This window comes from Lichenostomus cassidix, chromosome 1, assembly GCF_008360975.1.
Source record: "Lichenostomus cassidix isolate B80296 chromosome 1, HeHo_3.0, whole genome shotgun sequence".
NCBI classification, from domain to species: Eukaryota; Metazoa; Chordata; class Aves; order Passeriformes; family Meliphagidae; genus Lichenostomus; species Lichenostomus cassidix.
In genome coordinates, this window is record NC_139479.1 from 89848699 (window position 1) to 89870500 (window position 21802).

Consider the following 21802-nt stretch of genomic DNA (forward strand, 5'->3'; position numbering starts at 1 on the left):
CTCTCAGAATCTCAGTCATTAACAAACCACTATGGGAATCTGACTTCAAATTGTGTTGAATTAGTTCCACTCTTGCTGACTTCCCCCCAGCTTGTTTCTTGGACCTTGGTTATTATCCGTGGCCAGTTAAGATAGAACAGATAGTAGCATTATACTGGGAAAAAAGGCTCCATTTTCAGGGGGCTTCAGTCTGTTATGGTCACTGTTGGTGTAGCTGAGCTGTTTTGAGGGATGTGCTCAGGTTACTAGGGTAACCTGACTGAAAGAAGAGTTAAAACAAGTTTTATTTTGCAATCTGTAAGCTTGGGCTGTGCATAGTCATGTCTATAGACTGACAAGCAGACAGGAGTTTGACATGAAATTTTCAGCTGTATGCTTGGTATGTGTTGATATGTGTTGGGAAACCCAGTTGTAAAGCTTTAAAGGAAGTGGTATCACTGTCCCTTCTGTGGCAGTTTGGTTTCCCTTTGCCAGGTTCAGTCAGGATGTGTGCATTGTCTTGCTTTTTAGTGTTTTAGCAAATCCATTTTCCAGACTCCCATTCCTATGTATTATAGCTTTGTCATGAAAATGTTAAAGGTACACTTGAAGAGAAGCCATTGTTACTGCTGGATATCTCATAGAAGTCTTGATTTCCTTTCTGTGTGCCTGAGCTGTGGACCCTTTCATTCAAGCACACAAGTCGATACTGAATTCACAGAAAAGATCTCCCTAGATTGATTCCAGCCTTTGACTGATCACCACCATGTCAACTAGACCATGGCACTAACTGCCACATCCAGTTGTTTCTTGAACACCTCCAAGGATGGTGACTCCACCACTTCCCTGGGTAGTCCATTCCAAAGTTTAATAACCATTCTGTGAAACAATTCCTCCTGACCTCCAGCCTAAACCTCCCCTGGTTCAGCTTGAGACTGTGTTCTCCATTCCTGTTGCTGATTGCCTGGGAGAAGAGACCAGCCCCATGTCAACTTTACTACAAACTCCTTTCAGGTACTTGTAGAGAGCAATGAGGTCACTCCAGATCCTCCTTTTCCCTCCTACTTCACTCCTTTCTAGAAGGGCATTGAAAGTTGTCACAGGGGCTCAGAATGAATGCTATCTTCATCTTAAGTCAGTGTTTAAAGTCTTGAATACAATGTAGAGGCTGGAATTGCTGTGATGTATTCATGATTATCTTTCACTGTGACCTCTTGTTATCTGCACAGGTTTCCTCTGAACTAAGGACTATACTTCCTTTTTAAATTTAATCTGTGTGTCAGCTAGCTGACTTCTCTCATATCTCCATCTAAGGATCGTTGAATATTCAAACATTAATCTTTAAGGTCTTGTCTCAAAAGAATGCCTTTATTTACCCTATCTCAGTTTAGTTGGAAGCACCCATGGGGTAAAAAAATCACAAAGGAAAAACCTGGTGATGAGAATTAATAACATTTAAGCACCTCTCTTTTAAGTCTTTGAGGACTCACACATCATAGCTACTTTGAAGATCTGAAAATAGTGAATCACTGTTCATAAGACCATCGTGGAGGTGTCATTCTCTAAAGGATGCCTTCATTTTATTGTTAAATAGCTAGAAAGGGTGCCCCGAACAACATATCTGTCTTCTGACTAATGAGATGGTTTGTATTTGTATCACAAGTGGAGATAGAAGGCTGAAAATATTTTCCAGTGACTTCAGCAAATATTGTGAACTTTCGTAAAACCAGCAGTAGAAAGATAATTGACCCTGATCAAAGCTGTCCTTCTACTTCTAGCTGTCCTCATGTAAGGGCATACAGTCCCTCTTGAAGACTGCAGCTATTAGATAAGGTTTCCAGAATGGGAGATGCCTAGGCCTGTGTTCAGGATGTTTTTCCATCTTCTAAATAGCTGGAGGGCTATGTTTGGTTTCAGAGACGTATTTTCTAGTCTGTACTTTAACTCTTGTATAAAGACCAGATTTGTAGCTCTGGTCCAACTTAGTTTAGTCAGATTATCAGAGATGTTTACCAAGATAATGGCTTTTCTTACAGCAGTACTTGATCTGGCCGTCTCCTGGAAGCTTATTGGAGCCAATTCCATCATTTGGCTGTAAATTGCAGTTGCAGTGCCTGTCTCTTTGTAACAAATGAAAAGGCTGTGTGGAGGTCTAAATTCTCACTCACAACCTTGTATTTCATTCCATTTTCGAATTTTCTCAAACTCTCCTAATGGATAAAAAAGTCTGTTTACCCTTGCTGTTGACAGTATTTGAAGAGAGCAGTGTACTGTTCGTTGTATCAGTTGAAACCTCCCTGGACATACTTCAGTGGCCTAGAAGAGATCTAAGGACTCTAAAAAGCATCTTTCTAACTTTGTATTATTTTTAAGTCTGTATAATAATATTATTTGTAGTTATGGCTGCTCCTGCAGATGTTTTCAAATCTGACAACTGAATTGGGTACGTAATAGCTGTTAGTGGAAAATAAGTCTTCAGTTTGGCACATGAGATGAAATGGAGTTTGTACGATGAGCATTGATTTCAGTTTTCTCCTTTTTAGCTGGGGAGTTTGGACTGACATTAATGTCCAGGGAATGCAGCATCATTCAGCTGCAGTTGGCCTGGGAAAGAGGAGGAAGGGCTCTTCATCTGCAGATGTGGTTTTGTGCATGTGCAGAAATGTGTTTCCACATGTTGCCATGTGGAAACCAACATGTAAATAGGGAAATAGGTCATAAGAATGTGTTCTTTGAAGAAAGGAGGAATCAAAAGAGCTCTTGAGGACGTTTTTGCCCCTACCCTGTGGATGTTTGCATGAGGCCTTTTATAGATCCATGCCAGTTTAGGTGGTGCATTTATTTTGGATTTTGAGCTTTCCTATTTTCATGAGTTTTTCTGTGGTATTCCCTATGCTAGAACCAAAGATAGGACTTTAAAACAAGGTACCTGCCTTGTCAGTTTCCTCTCTTCTTCTCACTTCTAGTGTATCATTTGAGATTAAAATTAAATCCATCTGTCCTATGTGAATTTACGGACCAACAAAAAGAACCCTTAGATGCCTTACATTTATAAAAAGTCTTTTGCCCTACTAGTCCAGGTAACTTGTACAGCTGCTCCAGTAATGCTTTAGTTTATTTCCAGTTGTCTCTCAGGTCTTCTAAAGGAAGTGAGTTCCCATGTCTGATTTTCATGAATTACATATATTTATATAGATTCTGTGAACTATATATTCCGTATATATACATTCTTAAATTAGCTAGAGACTGTTTTGAGAGACACAGGATGCTATTCTGAAATAATAACATTCAGAGTGGAGAGTGCAGTTTAAAAGAATTCCAAAACCCATCAAGGTATGGAAATGTGTAGTTTAAAGCACATAAATAGCTGTAACTCTGCCACGTACTGACAGCATATTGTAACTGTGTGAGTATACCTGAGCATTGCAGAATTCTTGATTGTGGTCAAATTAAGTTCCATTTTGAAAGATAATTTCCTCTCCTTTGACTTCTTAACATTGCTGCCTCTAAGTGCCTGAGAAGGACTGGCATAGGAAAACAGTAACCCTGCATGCAGTAGGAATAACCTCTTTATTTTATGTTTATAAAACAGTTTTACTTTTGGGTCACACCTGCTGCTTAGAGGGAGCATGGTTATGGCACAGATTTGTAGGTCTGTGTAACAAAGATAAAAATTGATTTTAATGTTCTTCATTTTGCAGTGTTTTGTAGAGAGATCTTTGGTAGCCTTTCAGGGTCACTACCGTGGAGACTCTGTATCTTTGCATCTCTGAGACTGGCAGATTACAGGCTGGTGGAGCAGATTTGGGTTTTCTCATTCTTATTTAAAAATAAAATATCTAATGGCTGACACTCTTAGTGTGGCAATGAAGTAGACTTTCTAAGTGTGCAAGTGGAGAATTGAGGGCAATTTTGTTTTGTGAATGGAGTCTGAACTTGGTAATTTAAAAAGTCACAGTAATATTCCTGAGGTCCCTCTGAAGCTCAGGGATTTAGTGGTCCACTGTGTGTGAGGTTCCGCGTAAATTCTAAGATAGGTTTTTTTTTGGGTTTTTTTTTCCATCTTGCAGTAGTAGCTGAGATGATCAGGCAGAGAGCAGGCACATCTAATGCTCTTGAGAGCTTGGTAATGCTGCTTCTATGGAGAGTTTGGGTATTAAAGTGGGTGTTGGGATGGAAGTGGTGTCCCAGGAGAAACCTTCCACACCTGTCTCCTAGTTAGGGAAAAGAGTATTGTGTAGAGTATCAACAGAAGGTTAGCTTGATGGGATAAAAATGGTGCTTTTGAGACTATTTGGATGTTTGGTGCATGCAGATACTTCAAGGCCCTTTGTTGTGCCGTTATGTATTCTCTTTTGGAAGTCCCACAGCATGAGACTGCCTGGCTACAGGAGATTTAGCATAAACAGTTTTTACATCTAGCAACATTACCTACCTGTGGCTCTCACTTGCTAAATTCTTACTTGGTTAAATTATCCTTGGTGCAACATTCCAGTCTTGGAGCATGGTTGGAATATATCAGTAAATAATTTGTCTTCAGTTTTTGCCAGTGAACACTGGGGGTTTTGTCTTTAAAATGGATGGCTGCTAAATCAGGCAGTGGCAAACTCTGTGTCCTTTTTGAACTCGGTATTTGTTATTCAAATGTTCTGCTGCAGCAGCTCTTACACTTGAGGGGAAAGAAGGGATAACCCATAAAATGCTAGGCATAGAAAGGGCAGAAGAGATCCACCTGCTGCTCAATGGAGGCTTCCTGAAGCAAAGATGAGGGACAGATCTTTTCATTCATGTGTCACCAAGACAGCTGTGCTCTACCTTCTGGCACTGTCCTGTAGTTCAGCCCTTTTGGCTTTGTTTAAAACTTTGTAATTGAGCTGTTGTTTTGTTGGGGTTTTTTTGTGACTCTTTCTTGAAGAGGAGTAACTCAAAGTCAGCAAACAAAATGAGGAAGCTTTAAGTAAACATGAAAATGGGAATAATTTTTGTTTTTCAGATGTCTTCTTGAGTAGACCTGGCATTTTATAACCAAATGGCATGCTCCTTCTGGGAAGTATTCAAAACTTTGAGAGCCATGTAATGGGTGATTGTTTTCTTCGCTGCTAAAGGCAATATAGGCACCACCCATTGCTTCTTGGAAAAATAGTAGCAAGACATGGGCAAATAATAAAAGGAAGCTCTTTTAAATATTTTGTCAAACATCTGAAGTATAGAGGCAGTTCAGACAGTTAGGCATATTCTAGAATTAGCAATGCTGCCATTTTTTTCCTGTGACTTGGATACTTCCTGGTCCCTGATGACTGAGCAGGTGAAATGTTTGTGACCAACAGAATTATTTTCAGGTTACACAATACAAGGAATTACTTTTCTACTACTTTACTTTGCATGTTTTTGAGGAAAGCTTATTTTGGCTTTTTGTTCCACTTTGTTTTTTCCATCACATTTTCTGTCTGCATTATGCAGTGAAATATGACACATTTGGAACACTTGAAGATTAAATTTAAAGGATAATGTAGACTGAGATTTTGTTGGATGACCTAAACTCTCCAATCTACCACAGGAAATAGAACTGAATCTTGATTTTTATTTGAGTGGTTTTGTAAGAGTTGTATCACGTAATAACCCAAAATAAGTATTTCTGCAAAGGTAATGAGAAACTTATTCTATTAAGGAAAATTCTAATTACAGTCCTTGATGCTTTGGCATGGTGTTGATACTTGTTTTTAAAATATAATGAGTGATATCAAAGAAGTGGTGGTCGTGCATTTGTAATGCTTTTTTGGCCAGCAGCAAGGAAAGGACTCACTCTTCTTCAAGGTGAAATGTGAGGTGTGATGTTTATCATGTTTTTAAGTATATGTTACAAACTTTTAACTAAGGAGAAGGCAGTCTGCTTTCTTCAGGGTGGGTTTTTGTTTATGTAGTTCTTAATACAGTGAACTGAGATGAGTAATGGAGGCTCTTATATGTGTCATGATGCAAATAAGCAGACTACAGACATCTATATTCTCTAGTTCTTCTAAGATTTGAAGCCAGGTCTAATTGTTACAGGCCCAACAAAGGTGCTCATTCAGATCTTCATTTGAGCTGCTCCTTTGAAAACCCAACCATGGTGATTAGACTGCTTAGGTCCTGAGCTAACTAGACAAAATACAAACATCCAGTCTGAATCATTCAAGCATAACAATGCATATGGAAAACAACAGCTGGATCTAATTTCAGGGGGTTTTTAGTTCAAAAAGCTTCTGTCACGAAAAGCTCCTTATTTTCCCCCCTAAGCTTTATCAAGTGATAAAGACAGAATATGTAACTTAACGTCTTAAAGATTCATCCTCTTATTTTTCTTCATTCAAAGATTTGTCCAAGGATCTGCTTATCAGAGTGACTTTGAAGGCCTTTTGCATTCATCTTACTTTAATCTCACCAGGCACATGAGTCATAAAGGTTGTAACAGGTATTTTGGGCTTTAAAACAGGCATCTCATTCATACCAGATGAGTTTAATAGTGTAAGCATGGTGACTGATTATAAGTGAAATAATTTTTTGCAGGCTACTTAGTCCCTGAAGTGGGACATTGCAACTTATTTGGGTGTTGTGGTGAGACATGAATACTGCTTGCTGTGTTGTCCACTGGGTGTGTTGTACTTGCCGCAAGTAGGGAGAAGAGGATTTTTCCTTTCTTTTTTTTTTTTTACTTCTTAGAGTAAAACTTCATAGTGGATTTGGAGGTTGCCTGCGGGCACTTTAGTGGAAAATTCAGGTTTGCTGTTAAATAATAGAGGAGCCTTTAAAAAGATGTGTTGCTGACTAACCTGGGAATTAGTAGTAAGTGTGCAAGTGTGGAAATGAGGACAGCAGTTTGCCACTCCAAAATGTAATGCATGGGCTAGGGAACATTAGGAAGATTCAATTCAGTATCTTACGTGGATAGACTTGTTTTGTTTTGTGATGTTGAGCAACTTTGTAAGCACATTTCAGATAAAGTCTGGCAGGACTAACAAGATGTAGAGCAGGAAAACTAAGGTGAGCACATATTTCTGAACAATTCCTAAAAGCTAGGATAATACTTTCTTTTCTTTGTAGTGCTCTGCTGAACATATTTTATAAATAATGAGCAATTCTGAGTTATGAAATTGGAAATTGGTAGCAGCTTACAACAACAGGTAATAATTTTTCGTTGATGCAATGGTATTAGAAGCTCTGTAGTTTTTTTTTTAAAGTAGTTCTATATACTTTCTAGGTTAGATTCTTCTGTTAGTGCAACATCACAGTAATCTGTACTAGAATTGCCTGTCTGTCAGACCTCAGGCTTCCTTGATTATACTGGATTTATTAACACTATCTACTTGTCATTTAGATATCTGCAAAAGCAGCAGTATGGGAACATATGAAATGGAAATTTTCTTTCCCAGTGTGCAGGAAACCACAGCAGGTTGATTGGAGTCAGCATTTGAACAGCCAGAACAAATAGTCAAGAACTTGGCACTATCTTTTTTTTTTTTTTTTTTTTTAAGTCAACATAAGGGCAAGAAAGGACATGGTTTGCAGATAGTATGCTGGATTTCCTGGTAGGCAATGACTCTGTTTCTGTAACTGCATAGCAGGCATAAAGGTTATCTGCTTTCATGTAGGGCTAACAGATCTAGTAGGACAAGAAAGTAGTATGAGACATAGGAAAACTAGGGCATGTTGAGGGTTGCCTGGAGTATTGGAGGCGTAACAGAGTCAGTGTATTCATTGAACAATTTCTGTGGCAGCATGAAGGCCATCAATTAGCAGGAAGGATAAACAGTGCAAGGACTCTTGTTTGGAATTAACCTGATGAATATCTTTTGGAAAGAGTCCTCCTTGCTAGTGGGAACAGCCTGTACCCAGTGCAAAAGCACAAAGCCGTGTGCAGGTGGTAGTAGAAAGTCCCTTCCTGGTGGAGCACTGAGCTGTGGCATGCTGTCCTACTGGCTTGTCTGCATGGATCTGCTTGTGGGTGATAATGCTGTAGGTGACTTCTCGAGTAGATAATGAACTTTCAAAGAGAAATGAATGTGTCTGATACCTTTTTGAATTCATCTGTCCAATTAAACAATGTAGAAAGTTTGAACTGATTCACCTTTAAAATTTATTTGAATTTTCCTGAGCGTTAAGTACACAGTGAGGCCAAGATATGCTGACTCTTGTCTTAACCTAACTTTGTGTGCAGAATGTGTAGGGAGCGATACTGTCTTGCTTACATAAGTAAGGCAGGCAGTACCACATCCTCAGCAGGCAATAATCTTCATTATTTCAGACAGTTAGGATTTTGAATCCAAAAGGGTCTCAGCACCCTTTGTATAGAGTTTGATTTCAACAAAATGTGAAGAAGACTGGTTATGTGTGGGGCAAGGAAATTAATTCACAGAACCAAAAAATGGGCAAGGTTTTAAGGGACCACAGTGGATCATCTGTTCCAGCCTCCCCACTCAAGCAGGGTCATCCCAGAGCAGATGGCACAGGATTGCTTCCAAATGGTTCTTGAATATCTCCAGTGAGGGAGACTCCACAACCTCTCTTGGCAGCCTGGTCCAGTGCACTGTTAACGGCAAAGTAAAAAAGTTCTTCCCTCATACGCGTCCATTTCTGCCTGTGCATCAATTTCTACACATTGCCTCTTGTCACATTGCTTGGCACCACCAAGAAAAGCCTGGCTCCATCCTCTTGATACCCTCCCTTCAGATATTCACAGGCATTGATGAAGTCCCCTCTTCTCAAGGTTGAGCAGGCCCAGCTCCCTCAGCCATTCCTCATAAGTGAGACGTTCCAGTACCTTCATTTTTGTTGCCCTCTGCTGAGCCCACTCCAGGAGCTCCATCTCTCTTAGACTGAGGAGCCCAGAACTGGACACAGTACTCCAGATGTGGCCTCAGTGAAGCTGAGTAGAGGGGCAGGATCATTACTCTACTCCAGGTTGTCTCCACAGCATGTCTGTGCTGCATGATGTGTGTAGTGGGAGATCTTCTTAAACAATGAAAATAATATCTTGTGGTGGGAAGTATATGGCAAGGTCAGTGAAGGTTTTGCAACTTGCATTATTATTAACAGTAGATATTTTAATGAATTAGTTTATGAGAATCCTCTCTAGAACTGTATGTTAAACACAAAAGAATGTGTAGTCCATTGAAAAGGTGGTAGGTGGTGTAGGAAGCAATTTCTGACATAATTTGTGATTGATTTGTGTTGAGCTTCTTATCTTCAACAGTTACATTTTTGGAAACAACTTAAAAGTTCAGTAGAAAGAGGTTAAATGTCCATGTCTTCAGGTTTTAGGGTCCAAAATGACTAGGAACTTACTTGGAAGCATCTGGTGATGGCTGCTGATGAATCTTTCGATGATGTGGTGTCAAGGTGATTGGTCTGACTGAGTCATCTTTGTTCCTTCAGTCCTTCATTTTTAGCAGCTCTCTTCTGTTTACTTGCTGCAGGGTTATACTCAAGTTCTCATTTTATTCTGGAAGCAAGGCGGAAGCCAGGATGCTCCCACAGCTGCCTGGAGCAGCTCTCCTATAGAAATAGGCTGAGAGAGTTGGAGTTGGCTGAGAGAGTTGGATTTAAACTGAAAGAGGGTAGGTTTAGATTAGATGTTAAGAAGAAATTCTTCATTGTGCAAGTGGTCAGATACTGCTGAGCTGGGATACTACAGAGAAGGCTGCCCAGAGAAACTGTGGCATGATGCCTCATTCCTGGGAGTGTCCAAGGCTGTGTTGAATGGGACTCTGAACAGCCTGGTTTAGTGGGACCAGGCAGTGTCACTGCCCATGGCAGAGAGGTTGGACGTAGATGATCTTCAAAGGTCCCTTTGACCCAAACCATTCTCTGATTCTATGATTTTTGCACATATGGGGGGAAGAAGGACTGTGCTTCACAGTAGTTAGGTTGTCTCTGCCTTGTGTTGGTCCAGCTGCACCTGGTGCTTGGGAAGCTCTGAAATTGGAAGCCCATGAGTTGGTAGTGTAGCCTATTGGAATTTGATTAAAGTGTGCCACTTTAAATTTGTGGTGCTCACCTGACATATGAAGTAATTTCTTTCTGCACCTTTTTTTTTTGAGATCTTTATTCCCTTTTAGTGTGACTAAGTTGTGAATCTAATTGTAGTGCTGAGTCTCTGCTTTTAAATTTGTCATTAAAAAACACTCCTTGTTATGCAAATTATTACTAAAACTTGCACTTCTCTGTACTTTTTCTTTTGGGCCAGTTTAGGCTAGAAGTGAATGTGAAGATTTACTAATCTTTTCATTTTAGTGCTGTGACACCCTTTTCCCAAAGGAAATGATTTCTTGAAAAATGGGACAATGTTTGAAAAGTGCTAATGCTGACTAAGGAAAAAACCCCTCAAGCAAGAAGTCTGATAACCTGTTTTATCAAACTTGGAACACTTAATTCTTCAACAGCTTATAGTGGATTTGTACTTTGACATAGCTGGCTTTCCCTTTCCAAGTGTATGATAGGTTGCTTGTATCTAGCAAAGGTCAACTGGTGAAATTATTTTGCTGCTCTGGGAAGAATGTGCTGCTGCCTTTTAATCTGAAGGTTTGTATGTGGGGAAGCTTGAATTGTTTTTGTGAATAAAACTGTGAAGGAGTGTTGAAACATTCTTACATGTCTGGCTATCATCTGAAATTTGGTAGGGTATTTGTTATTTTAGGTTTATCTTAGACCTATGTGGTGCTTTTCTTAGTTACAGCAGTAGCTAATTTTGTTACCTGCTCATGACAAATTTACCACACTAGGGGTGGTAAACCCAACATGAATTTGGGGAGAATAGCTTATTGTATATGTGCATAAGGTAAGGAGTGTGAGTTCCAATTTTAACTTCACTGCTGGAGTTGAGCCAATTTCCTCTCCCATTCCCCCAGCTCCAGAGGAGGAGCTGCCCAACCTCCCTCTGAATTCAGCAGGGAATGCTTAACCTTTTGAAAGCTTAGTTATCTGGGAGCTCATTATTACAAAATCGTACTTCTTGAAAATTTAATTCTGCTTGGCAAATAATCATCTGTGGGCTAATTCCACTTGCCAGTTCAACTCTCCCCTTGCTCCCTGCTCAGTTTTCACTTGCTGTTTCCCTTTTTCCTGTCTTCTAATTTGAATGTTGTCTCTTAGGTCTGAGGGAGTCATTTGGATTGAAATAAAAGCCCCTCATGGTTTGTAACATCAGGCATTTTCATGTCATGTAGCAATAGGCCTGAGACAAAGGAAAAATAAACATTGGAAGCAGCACTTACCTGTTCTGTAAATAAATTTGGGTTTTTTGAGGATGAGGAGAAATTATTTTTGTTTTGCAAGTCCTTTGGAATCTGTTTGCAGGAAACATCTGCTCCATCATATGTAAGAAGAGAAGGCCAAGAGTAATAAAACATTTCATTAATGTTTAATAACATAGTGATTAGCAACCCAGCAAATGTCTTACGCCCGTGGGAGATTGGAACTTATTTGATTAATAGATTAATTGCAATTTATTCTGGTTATGATTGCAGGTGTAAGGTTCTGTGGATGTTGCAGACTCCCTGAGGACTGATGTTACTGGCATTTTTATACTTACTTTCTTTTTAGTTGAAGAGTTAAAAATCAAAACATGAGGATAGCTCTAACTGCTATTTCTATGAAAGGAAAAGGGTTTTTACTGTAAGAGTTTATTAACAGAGATCCTCTGTACTTCCACTGAAAAGGCATTGCTATTACTATCTCTGAAAGCATAGGGTTGCCTTTTACAAAATACTTTTCAGTTCTTCTTCTCCGCTTTATTTCAGTCTTATAATGGACTTGAACAATGTTTTTGAGTTTCAGACTTACCTCTGTTTTTCTGACTTATACCTTGGGTACACTGCAATTAATTCTGCATCTGGACTTGCTTCTGGCAGAATATAGTAGATGCTGTAGAATGAAAGTGTAAAACCGATCTGTTCATCAGGTCACAGTATTTGAAGCAACCACATAAAAATTATTTCATGAATTTTGCATTGTGGTCTAGAAGTGACGTGATGCTGGAGATCAGTTTGTCTTCCAAGTTTAGTCTCAAGTTTCCAAAGCTGGAAGAAATTTAGAGATGGTATTAAGTCTCTGAGAGGCCCTTAAACTCCACTTCCATTCAAAGAGGCAACAATGAGCTAATGAATTTGTCTTCCACTGTTCAATTAACTGCTGAGATACAGGAAGGAAATGAAAGAAAAGTCAGATTTTTTTCTTCTGTTCTCCCAGAAGAGATCAAGGCTTGTTTTATCTCTTAAGAACACAAATAAGTCATTTCTGTTTCCAGTTATAGGAAACTATGTGGAATAGCTGTATGAAGATCAAGTTTTCTGCTTAGGGACTGTGTTCTGGAGAGAGCAGCCTGGAGATGACATAATATGGGACTTGCCATTACTGACTGCCTAGGGGAAGAGTTTGAAACTTGAGAGGACATGGTCTCTTCGTGAGAAGGGATGTGATGCCTGAGTTTATTGGAAGCAGTAATAGAATAGAAGGAACTAATAGGGTGAAAACAAGGGTGTGTGTTAGTACCTCAGATTTTCATCCAGTACACCTGTCAGCTCACTCATTACTGCATGGCTGTGGTTCAAATCTGTCAAGTTCTGAAGGGACTAATGAAATCTAGCCCACCTTTGTGGTGACTGTGAGACTTTTTGTTTCACTCATTATTCTAGAGCTTTACTTAAAAGCATGTTTTTGGCTGCTGCGGCCTCTGCCTGCTCTTTAATTTCAGTCAAGCTGTTTATAAATTGGGGGTTTGCAGGTTGCAGGTTGGGAGTGTGCTGGTGGCCCCACCTACACTTGCCTGAACCCTGTGCCTTCAGCTTGCCCTGGCCAGGCTCCAACTCCAGCCCAGCACACTCTGCCCACTGGCTCCTTCAGGCAGGTCCTGCCGGCTGCTGCTGCGTTCAGAGCTCACACTTTTTGCCCTGCTCTGTACCCATGCCAAGGCTGAAGGTCGCTGTGCTCAGTAATAAATTTTGGACAGAATACAGCTGATGCAAGCGTTTTGTGCCTGGGACTTGTTCCGGGTGTTTGCAGCCTGGCGTATCAGGAACACTTTGCAGTGCAGCCTTGCTGTGCATCTCCTTCGATTGGTGCTTCAGGATCTCAATTATCAGATTTTTACGTGATGAAAAATAGGGAAAAGTGTGGCAGCGTTGGGGATCTTGGTAGGCTGTGAAGCTGGATTTGGATTTTGATTCCTTTTGGTTATGTAGTAAAACAGAGCATGATGCAGCTGCAGTGCACTGAGTTGCACAGAAGTGCATATAAAATATTCTGTATCTTGGACCATTGTCACCTTCCTCTGCTCATGCCCCTTGTGTGGCACAGTGCACATGCACTCGTTATTCTCATGTTGTAGAGCCTTTGGGTTTTCCCTTGTATGAGGATTGGGATTCCTGTCAAGGGCAAGCAGGAAGAGCTATAAGGAAGGGGTGGAGAGTGAGATTATTTAAAGCAGCAGTTCTATATTTGAACTGTAAACTGCTGATGGCAGTCACCAATTTTTTTGTTTGTTTTTTTCCTTAGGGAATCTGAGAATGTCAGCAATATAGAAATTAATATTTGATCTGTGTTTCTGGAATTTTTTTGATTATAAACTTGAAGTGTTTCTACAATTGCTAACCCTCAAAACTGCTTCTATGCACATGCATGTGTTACACATTGGTAGAGGTTGCAGCAGGAAAGGGTATCTGGACTTTCTGGCCAGTATTGGTCAGTACTGGCTCCAAGTATTTAACAGTCAACCATGCAACAGCAGGAACTGAGTGGTGGGTGTTCAGGCTTTACAGTTCTTGGTATGACATAGATGCAGATATTTAATAGATAGTATTTGTTTGTTGGCATTATCCTCTATTTTTGGATTAAAGGTCATGATTGCGTGAGTTTGAGACTAACAGGTGTGCTAAAAATGGAGACCACCCCAAATTAGATCTGCTGGGGTTGTAAATATGCTGTGACTGACACGAGGGAGAGACTGGGACTTTGTCCTAATCCACGCCTCATATGTAAATGAGGAAAACTGTGATCCCTGTTGACATTTATCTCTGCTTTAAATTGCTTGCCTAAGAAATGGACTTAACATGGGTGGGTAAGTATTGATGACCAGCATGGACAGATTTCCAGCCCAGGCTTCTGCAGTTAAGCCCCTTTTGCACTACTTTTTCCTCCAAGCACTAATGTATTTGTAATACCTTGGGGGAAGATGGATGTAGGAATTGGCCTTTATTCTGTAAAATGCCTGAATTATCATACATCTGTGAAAGTCAGTTCTGTGAGAGTAGTTTCTGTAATACTTTTGCTGACAGCAAGACAATGTTAAAAGCGGTTTTGTGATTGATGGTGTTTGAAATCTGTCTTTGGAGGAATGGGTCAGGCAACTTGAGGAATTTTTAGAGAAGATATGGTATAGCTTTTATTTTGCAGACTGTCCTGCTAAGCTTAGGACAAACCACACATGAGGATTGGAGCTTCAGTAACAATATTAGTGAAAATACGCTAAATATGCTGGGGTTTGTGATCCAACTTGGTAACTTCCAAGGTGCTATTTCAATGAGTCTTTTTGTTTTGGTAGGTTTTGCAAAGCTTAGTCTAGGAGAGATGGCTTCACTGCTGTGGAAGCAGCTGTCTCTGCAAGGCGTGGAGCGTAGCTGGCTAGGATCACACTGAAAGCCCTCTGTCAGCATGTGCCTGCTGTCCTGTGCTTGGAGCCCAGCCTTTTTCTTCTAGTGGGAGAGGATCAAGATAAAAACTTCTTTGCTGCTGTATGAAAAATGCTTTGAATGTCTCAAGGTTTCAGCCTGAGCCTGTTCTTGGGGCAGGCTCAGCAGTGCAGTGAGTGAAGGAGAGTGGACATGATGAGTCATTCTGGCTGTACAAGTGGGAAGAAGCAGGAGGGGAGATCTGCAAAAGCAAACCCTTCTGCTTTATCACTTTCTTTATACCATCTGCTCAAAATTGGTTTCTGCCCCAGCTTTGCCCATGGCTTTATCTTCCTGCTCTTCACAGTGGGAAAACCTTTGTGAAGGATAAGAAATGTGCTAGAATAGAGAAATTTATGGTGGAAGCAGAGAAAAGCAGGAAACAGTAAACATGACATGTACAAGAGCAGGAATAGTGTATATGCTGATGAATTGGGATCTACGTGTGCTGCTTCCATCCATGCATAATGCCACAGTTCATGCAATTACCCTCCATTTTCTGTTTTTCCAGTCTGATAGAAGAACACAAGATAATGAGCTTCATCATTTGAAGGTATTACACCAAGAATAACAACAATTAGTTCAAAAAGTGCAAAAATAAGTTTAGTTGCTAGCCCTGCTTCATTTAAGCAAGAAGTCTGATGCTGAAGGTACTTGTTGACTGGTAGCTTATCCCACCTTTTCATCTAAAAGATATTTTCTCTAAACGTTCAAGACATACACAATTTCATCAGTTCATGAGAACCAGGTAACGTGCTTGGTGTGACACAAAGCAAAAATATAAATTCCTAATTTCTCCCATTTCATCTGAGAACATAGTCATCAAAGAACCTTGCTGAGACTTTAAAAAGGTGATTCAGAAGAAAAAAAATCAAAATTCAATATGCCCTTTAGCTAAGGAAACTGAGGAATTCTCTTCTGAGCTGGATCCCGGTGATTTTTCTCCATTTCATTTGGTGTATATTGACAATGTCATGCTGACACAAGCTGTACAAAACCTTTCACCTTCATTTGCTCTAGTTCAGTTCGGGAAGTTGCTAGTCCACAAAGCCTCATCTCTGACGATCCAGTCATTTTACCCCCTGTAAGAATGGGAGGGAGAAGGGGACAGGGGGTTGTGAGGCAGGGAGAAGGCAAAGAATCAGACTAGGAGTGATGAATGCAAACTGGCTTAGCTCTAGAAATCCCTGGATGGGGAGGGAAGGGAGTGTGTGTGGCTGGGAGTGATGGTTATCCTAGTCTGTAATAGCAGATTAAGTAGTGAGGCAGTAATGACCTTGCTTTGGTGGTATTGTATCACCTGCAGCATTAGCACAGCTCTGAGGGATTGGGGTTGTATCTTCGGAGGGAAGGCATGAATCTTCATGCATGGACTTTATTGGCTGTGCTTTGAAGTTATAAATCTGATGTCTTGGCATTCTTTAACCAAATCTTTAACCTTGATGAGCAATCAGTTTTCTTCAATATAATGAACAGATAAGAGGCAGTCTGGTCTAGGAAAGGTGTCTTCATAAGTGATGAACAGGGTTTTGTCATGTGGGGTTTTTGCTTCAGTAGTTACTGAAGGGCTTAAATGCACTGATCATAAAGCAGCCTGCATCAGCAGCCTTTGCCTTCTGGATAAAGAAATCTATTTTAGATAAAGAAATTGAACTGCAGAAAATTTGCTGAGTAATCAGTTCATAGTCCCATAGGTTTGTGGCTCCTCAAAGGAATGTGTGCCGCAGCAGCACGTTTTGGTGGAACACATGTCTGCTGGGTCCTTTCCTGTGGCAAGGCTGGTGCTGAAGGGTATTGCTTTCCAAAGTGCTTACCAGGCCTGGTACACTCATTCAGTTAGAAAACTAAACCCTTTCCTTCATGTTGAATGGGTGGGAGAACAGGAAAGAATAATAACTTCCTCCTCTTTGTGTCTTTGACTTTGCATCCATATTTCTTGGAAGACAAAAATGATGAGTTAAGGATAAGCATGAGCCTTAGGTTTTCATCCACCCTGTATTTTGAGTGTGCACTGTCAGCCTTTCTCATCAGCATGTTTTGAAATTATTTTAGTTTGCATTATCTTTAGACATGCATTTTGTCTCTTGCACTTGGTGCATGACATCTGTCACTGGTGATTTCACTAAAGGTTCCCTGTTTATTACCTGATATTTCTCATTCCCCTCCATGCATTTCTGCAGGGGTATTTAATGCCCCACATACTAATGTTAAAAGGTTGTTACTTATGAAGATGTATATGGGGAAATACACGGTAAAGTATTGAAGTATTCATCTGAGAAAAAAATAATTCTTTAATATGAACATCAGTAGCTGTTCCTCTGCCATAGCCAATTTGAGCTTTGCAACTGTTCAAGTATTTCCAGTTTTAACTCCACCAGGGAGTGGTGATTAGAAATCAGCTTGGTTTTAAGATAGCTGAGGTGACTATTTGGCTAAGATTGCAGTTCAGATATGTTTCCTTCTGCCTAGTCACAGGATGCAAGATATAGGTTACTGTGTAACTGGTTTATCCCTGATATTAGCACCTCTTGAAACACTCTTAGTGCAGCTGCAGCAGATGGTCAGGATGAGAGCCGAAGGAGATGGATCAGAGTGGAAGGCATCACAGTGGGCAGAGTCTGTGCTTATGCTAGGATGAGATACCAGAGTATAAATATAACTTCAGCCTAGCAATAGAACAACTTTTGCTGATTTATTTTTTCCAGTGTATCCAATCGGCATGTGCACACTATCTAAAGAACATGAAGCGATAACCTGACTTAGAGTATGTATGGGTATTTTAAGAAGCTAGTAGAGATTTTGCCAAAATAATATTTGCACATTAATGCTTAGTGCATTCGTGTTTCTTCCAGTAAATCCCTAAGATAAAAAAGTATTATTCCCATCTCACAGTCAGCAGGAGAAAGGGAAGAAGAAATTACTTGCTATATGTTGGTCTATGAAATGCTGGTGGAATTTGGTTGAGGTGCTAGAATTTGCAGTGTTAGGTTTAGTCCTATAGTAACACTAAAAGCCAACTGGAGAAATTAATTTTCTGTCATAATAGGCGATTCTGTAACCAGTGAGATTTAGAGCCATCCCTACTTTGACTAACTGGTTGAAACCTGCCCCACATTGTAAGGTCCAGAGAGATACTCTTGAGCCAGCAGTGGTTTGGAGAAGAGGGTGAGATTTTGTTGGTCTGAAGTTTGAATTGTGCTATGCAGCACAGGAACCCCAGCCATGACTCTCAAAATTGACTTATTTTTGATTGCATTTAATAAAGAATGAGTAAGAGGAGAATTTGTGAGCTCCTGTTCCTACCAGGAGAATGCTTTTATCTGTGAGATGTGAGGCATGTTGACGAGCTTATGTGGTGAAGCCTGTATTCCTTTTTCACAAATTCACTCTGTAAGATGTCAGGAGCTATGTGAAATCCTCAGAGGTCTCTCCTTGCTTTCTCTTACCTTATCTCTCCATCTTTCAGTATAGAACAGGCCTGTCTTGTTATGCACTGAACAATCTTAGTCTTTATTGTGTTGAGAGGCTGGTCAGGCTCAGGGATGGACTTGCCTTCTCCTTAACTACTGGCTGGGTAGTTGCCAACTGATAACTGTGTGAGATGTCACTCGTGTTTGTAAAGAGCTGGCTAATACTGAAGTATTTTTTCAGTCAGCGGGTGGCAGGGTTGATAGGATTAATGGTACTGCATCCTATCTAGCACCTCTTTTTTTTTAAGGCTTCATGGCTTAGAGGAATTAAAAGCAGAGTTTATAGCCATGTTCACATTAGAAGCTCTGAGTGGTTCTTGTGGGGTTTCTTAATAATTACTTGTAGTGACAGACACCGTATGTGACCCTCTGATAACACAGAATCTGAAATCATTGTTTTGACAGCAGCACTGCACAAAGTGGGTGTTAGCTTTGTGCATTTAAGTGTGAAAATGTGTGATGGCTAAAGAATTCTCTTCCCTTATATTCCTGAACTTGACCAGAGTTAATGATGCTAAGTAAAGACCAGTGAATCAGTCTAGTGTATTGGTTTTTGCTAGTTTAGGATGTGTGATTAGCAATCCATGATCAAATGAAAAAGTGGAATTTTTTGTATTTCTATTTTCGTAGCTGCAGATTGCATATTAGTTGAGAAAGGACAAACAGCAATGTGTAAATGTGACTACAGGAAAAAAGTATTGTAGCAACAGCTGTGGAATGAAGTGAAACAAACATTGCTGTGCTAGTTTTACTTGCTTGTTTTTATTCATACCTGCAATTCAAAACTTCAGTTGTTTTTATCTGCTAGGCTGTAAGATCCTTCATTTGTTCAGGCCTCATTTATGATGGATATTGCAGTAAAGTCCCCAGTTTATCATGCATGTGATGAACTGATTTTATTTTAACAGCTTTTTGAGGTTGATATAAAATGGGAAAATAATGCTGTTATTCTGTCTATCTAAACTTGGTTTAACCTTGGTTGAACAGAAGTGGAAATTGTGTTACCTAACCAATTTCAGGTGCTTTTTGTTGGTGTTGCAAAAAGAATGGGAGAGGAAAAGGTTTTGTTACAAACCTCTCTTGCACTGTAGAGAACGGTGGGTATGTAGGTGGAAATGTTATGTTTGCTTTTGCAATGTTTGCATTATTTTTACAGTATTCAAGGGGAATAGGTGTCCAGTCCTTCTGGTTGATACATTGTATTATTATAACATCAGAAAATAAAAATGAAAAGTTCATGTCTTCTTGCCTTTTGCCATTGACCCTTTGATAATGCAAATAGGCAATTCTTGGATTATGTGATGGATTTGTGGACGTTTATTTTAGAGAGAAAATGTACTCAAAGTTGAAAATTCTCAGTGATAGTATTCTCAGTGCAATAAATACCAATAAACATGTGAAAGCTCTTGCCTTTTTCCAACTTAGTGGTTCTTTGGTTTGTCAGCTTCTGTATCTGTACATTAAAGTGTTCGCTATGGTACTTTACCTTTTTTCACAAAAAATTTTTCTAATTGTTTGCTTTTCTCTTGTTTCAGAACAGAGAGCTCCAGATTATGAGAAAGTTGGATCATTGTAACATTGTCCGATTGCGTTATTTCTTCTACTCTAGTGGAGAGAAGGTAAGAATGAAAAACAGAGGAATGCATCCTGGTAACTGTCTGGGGTATAACTGAACTGTTTGAATGTCTAGAGACAGAAGTGTGAGGATATTAGGCACATAACACTTAGCAAATGCTATAGTGGTGCCTAACAGGTTATACTGGAGCAGATGTTTCTCAGTATAGAAATGTGTGGTCCATAAGGAGTAGTGTTACACTAAAAATACAGCGAGAGTGCAGCAGATTTGCATATGCACTCCCTCTGTCTTAATTTGGTGGATCACAGCTGGGCTTTGTTTGTGTGCTCTAGCACTACCTTTCTATATGTGCAGATATATGTGTTTTCTAGGATTCAGTGTTAAGCATTTTAGATTTAAAGCATTTATGTGACTTTTCCTAGATCCGGTCTTTGTATGCTTCTGTCTCCCTTCCTTGTGCATCTGTTCCAGATACAGGTTCAGTTTCAGAGCCCAGAGGAAAGAATAATATATGATGATGTGATTGTAGCATTTGTCAGAATGCTTGTGCTCCAGAAGAAAGAGCAAATAGCTGGATTTAGTAAATCTCAAGAAGTAGATACTGACATTTGTTTTCATTTCAGTCCAGGTTTAAAAGTTCCTTGATTTTTTTAAGAAGGGATTACAAGATTTAGTTGTAATGTGAAATTATAATGCATTCCTTATCTAAGTATGTATCAGCATTTTAAAAATCATAGGAGAACTCAGGATGAAATGGAGTTCAAGAAGGGCATCTGATCCCAGCCTTATCCTTAAAGCAGGATCATTATGGAATTAAAAAAAATCTTTGTGGCATATGTTGGAATTAATGTAAGCTGTGAGCTTGGGAAACAAGCTAGATGACCTTTTAAATTTTCTCTGATCTTTCTATATATTGTTATAGATACTTAGATATATTTTAGATAATTCATATAAATGTTGCCATTTTTTAAGACAGATTGTGTCCTTAGTTGTCTTCAGATGCTAGTATATCTGTCTGCAGTGCTATAAACAGCTGTATATGAGAGGTGATAGCTACTGGCAAGCTGTTAACTGCAGGTTCATGAAGTGGGTCAGCAGACTGGGAGAGGCAACCCACCCATTCCATGGTCTTTGGAGCCAGAAAAGGAGCTGACATCTCCAGGATAAGTTGCTGTTGGCAGGGCACTGAAGTCTTGTGCAGTGCACAGGGGGATAATTAGAGATCTGCTGTTGGCTCTCTGAGAGGTGTTTTGCAGGGGAACTTGACCTTGTACCTTGCCTGTGCCTATAGAAAGCTTGCAAAACCACAGCATTCAAGGAGAAATATGATTTAGGGTTTTTGAATTATTTTTTTGATCAGCTTCCCCTTTCCTTCCTTGTCCTTGGCTGGTGATAACAAGCATTTTCAGCTGTGGCTGTTTTGTTGGTAGTGTGGTGTAGGTGTTTAAGCTGTATTTTGTTCACAAACAGAAATTCCTCAGGCAGCACATGTACAAAAAAGAAAACATTGTGAAGGAGGGCTTGGGTTTGGGATTTTTTGTTGGTTGTTTGGGTTTTTTAAACGGCTTTTAACTTGACTGAAGTAGAATTTCCTGGACAAGCAGAAGACAACTGCTTTATCTAAAACATCCTTCTTTCAAAAACCTCCTGCAAACAGTGGAGTGTTAAAACTGCACTGAAACTGTCCCAGGAGCTTTTGTGTAACAGTAACTTGAGAAAAACTCTTTTGGAAATCTTTAAATTGATGTTGAGCTTGAGACTGGATCTTCCCTTCTGCTATTTCAACTCCACGTGGCTGATTTTTGGCAGCCATTTTTGCTTTTAAAAATGTGGTCTCTCTCCACGGCCAATGAATATTTATGCTTCAGTGAGAAGTTTTCTTTCATGTTACTTTCTGCCCTTCTCTCTTCGTGCCTCTGCTCTGTGCCTTTGAGATTTCCACTGCTACCCTGTTGCAAAATAGGACAAATGGGACCCAGTCCCTAGGGCCAGCACACACCCAGCAGAGCATCAGCACTGTAATGCTGCAGTTCAGGTTGCAAGGTCTCTCGCAGTTCAGTACAAAATTACACGTAATT

At 39.9% G+C, this 21802-nt stretch overlaps 1 protein-coding gene across 3 annotated transcripts in view; it reads left to right on the plus strand.

Moving 5' to 3' along the window:
- The window catches only part of GSK3B (glycogen synthase kinase 3 beta), a 148790-nt gene that overhangs the window by 59617 nt on the left and 67371 nt on the right, over positions 1–21802 (plus strand). For all 3 annotated transcript variants that reach the window (XM_085070323.1, XM_085070331.1, XM_085070312.1), the window contains one exon: positions 19684–19767. In XM_085070323.1, the coding sequence (XP_084926449.1) occupies positions 19684–19767 (84 nt within the window). The remainder of the gene's footprint in view (positions 1–19683; positions 19768–21802) is intronic.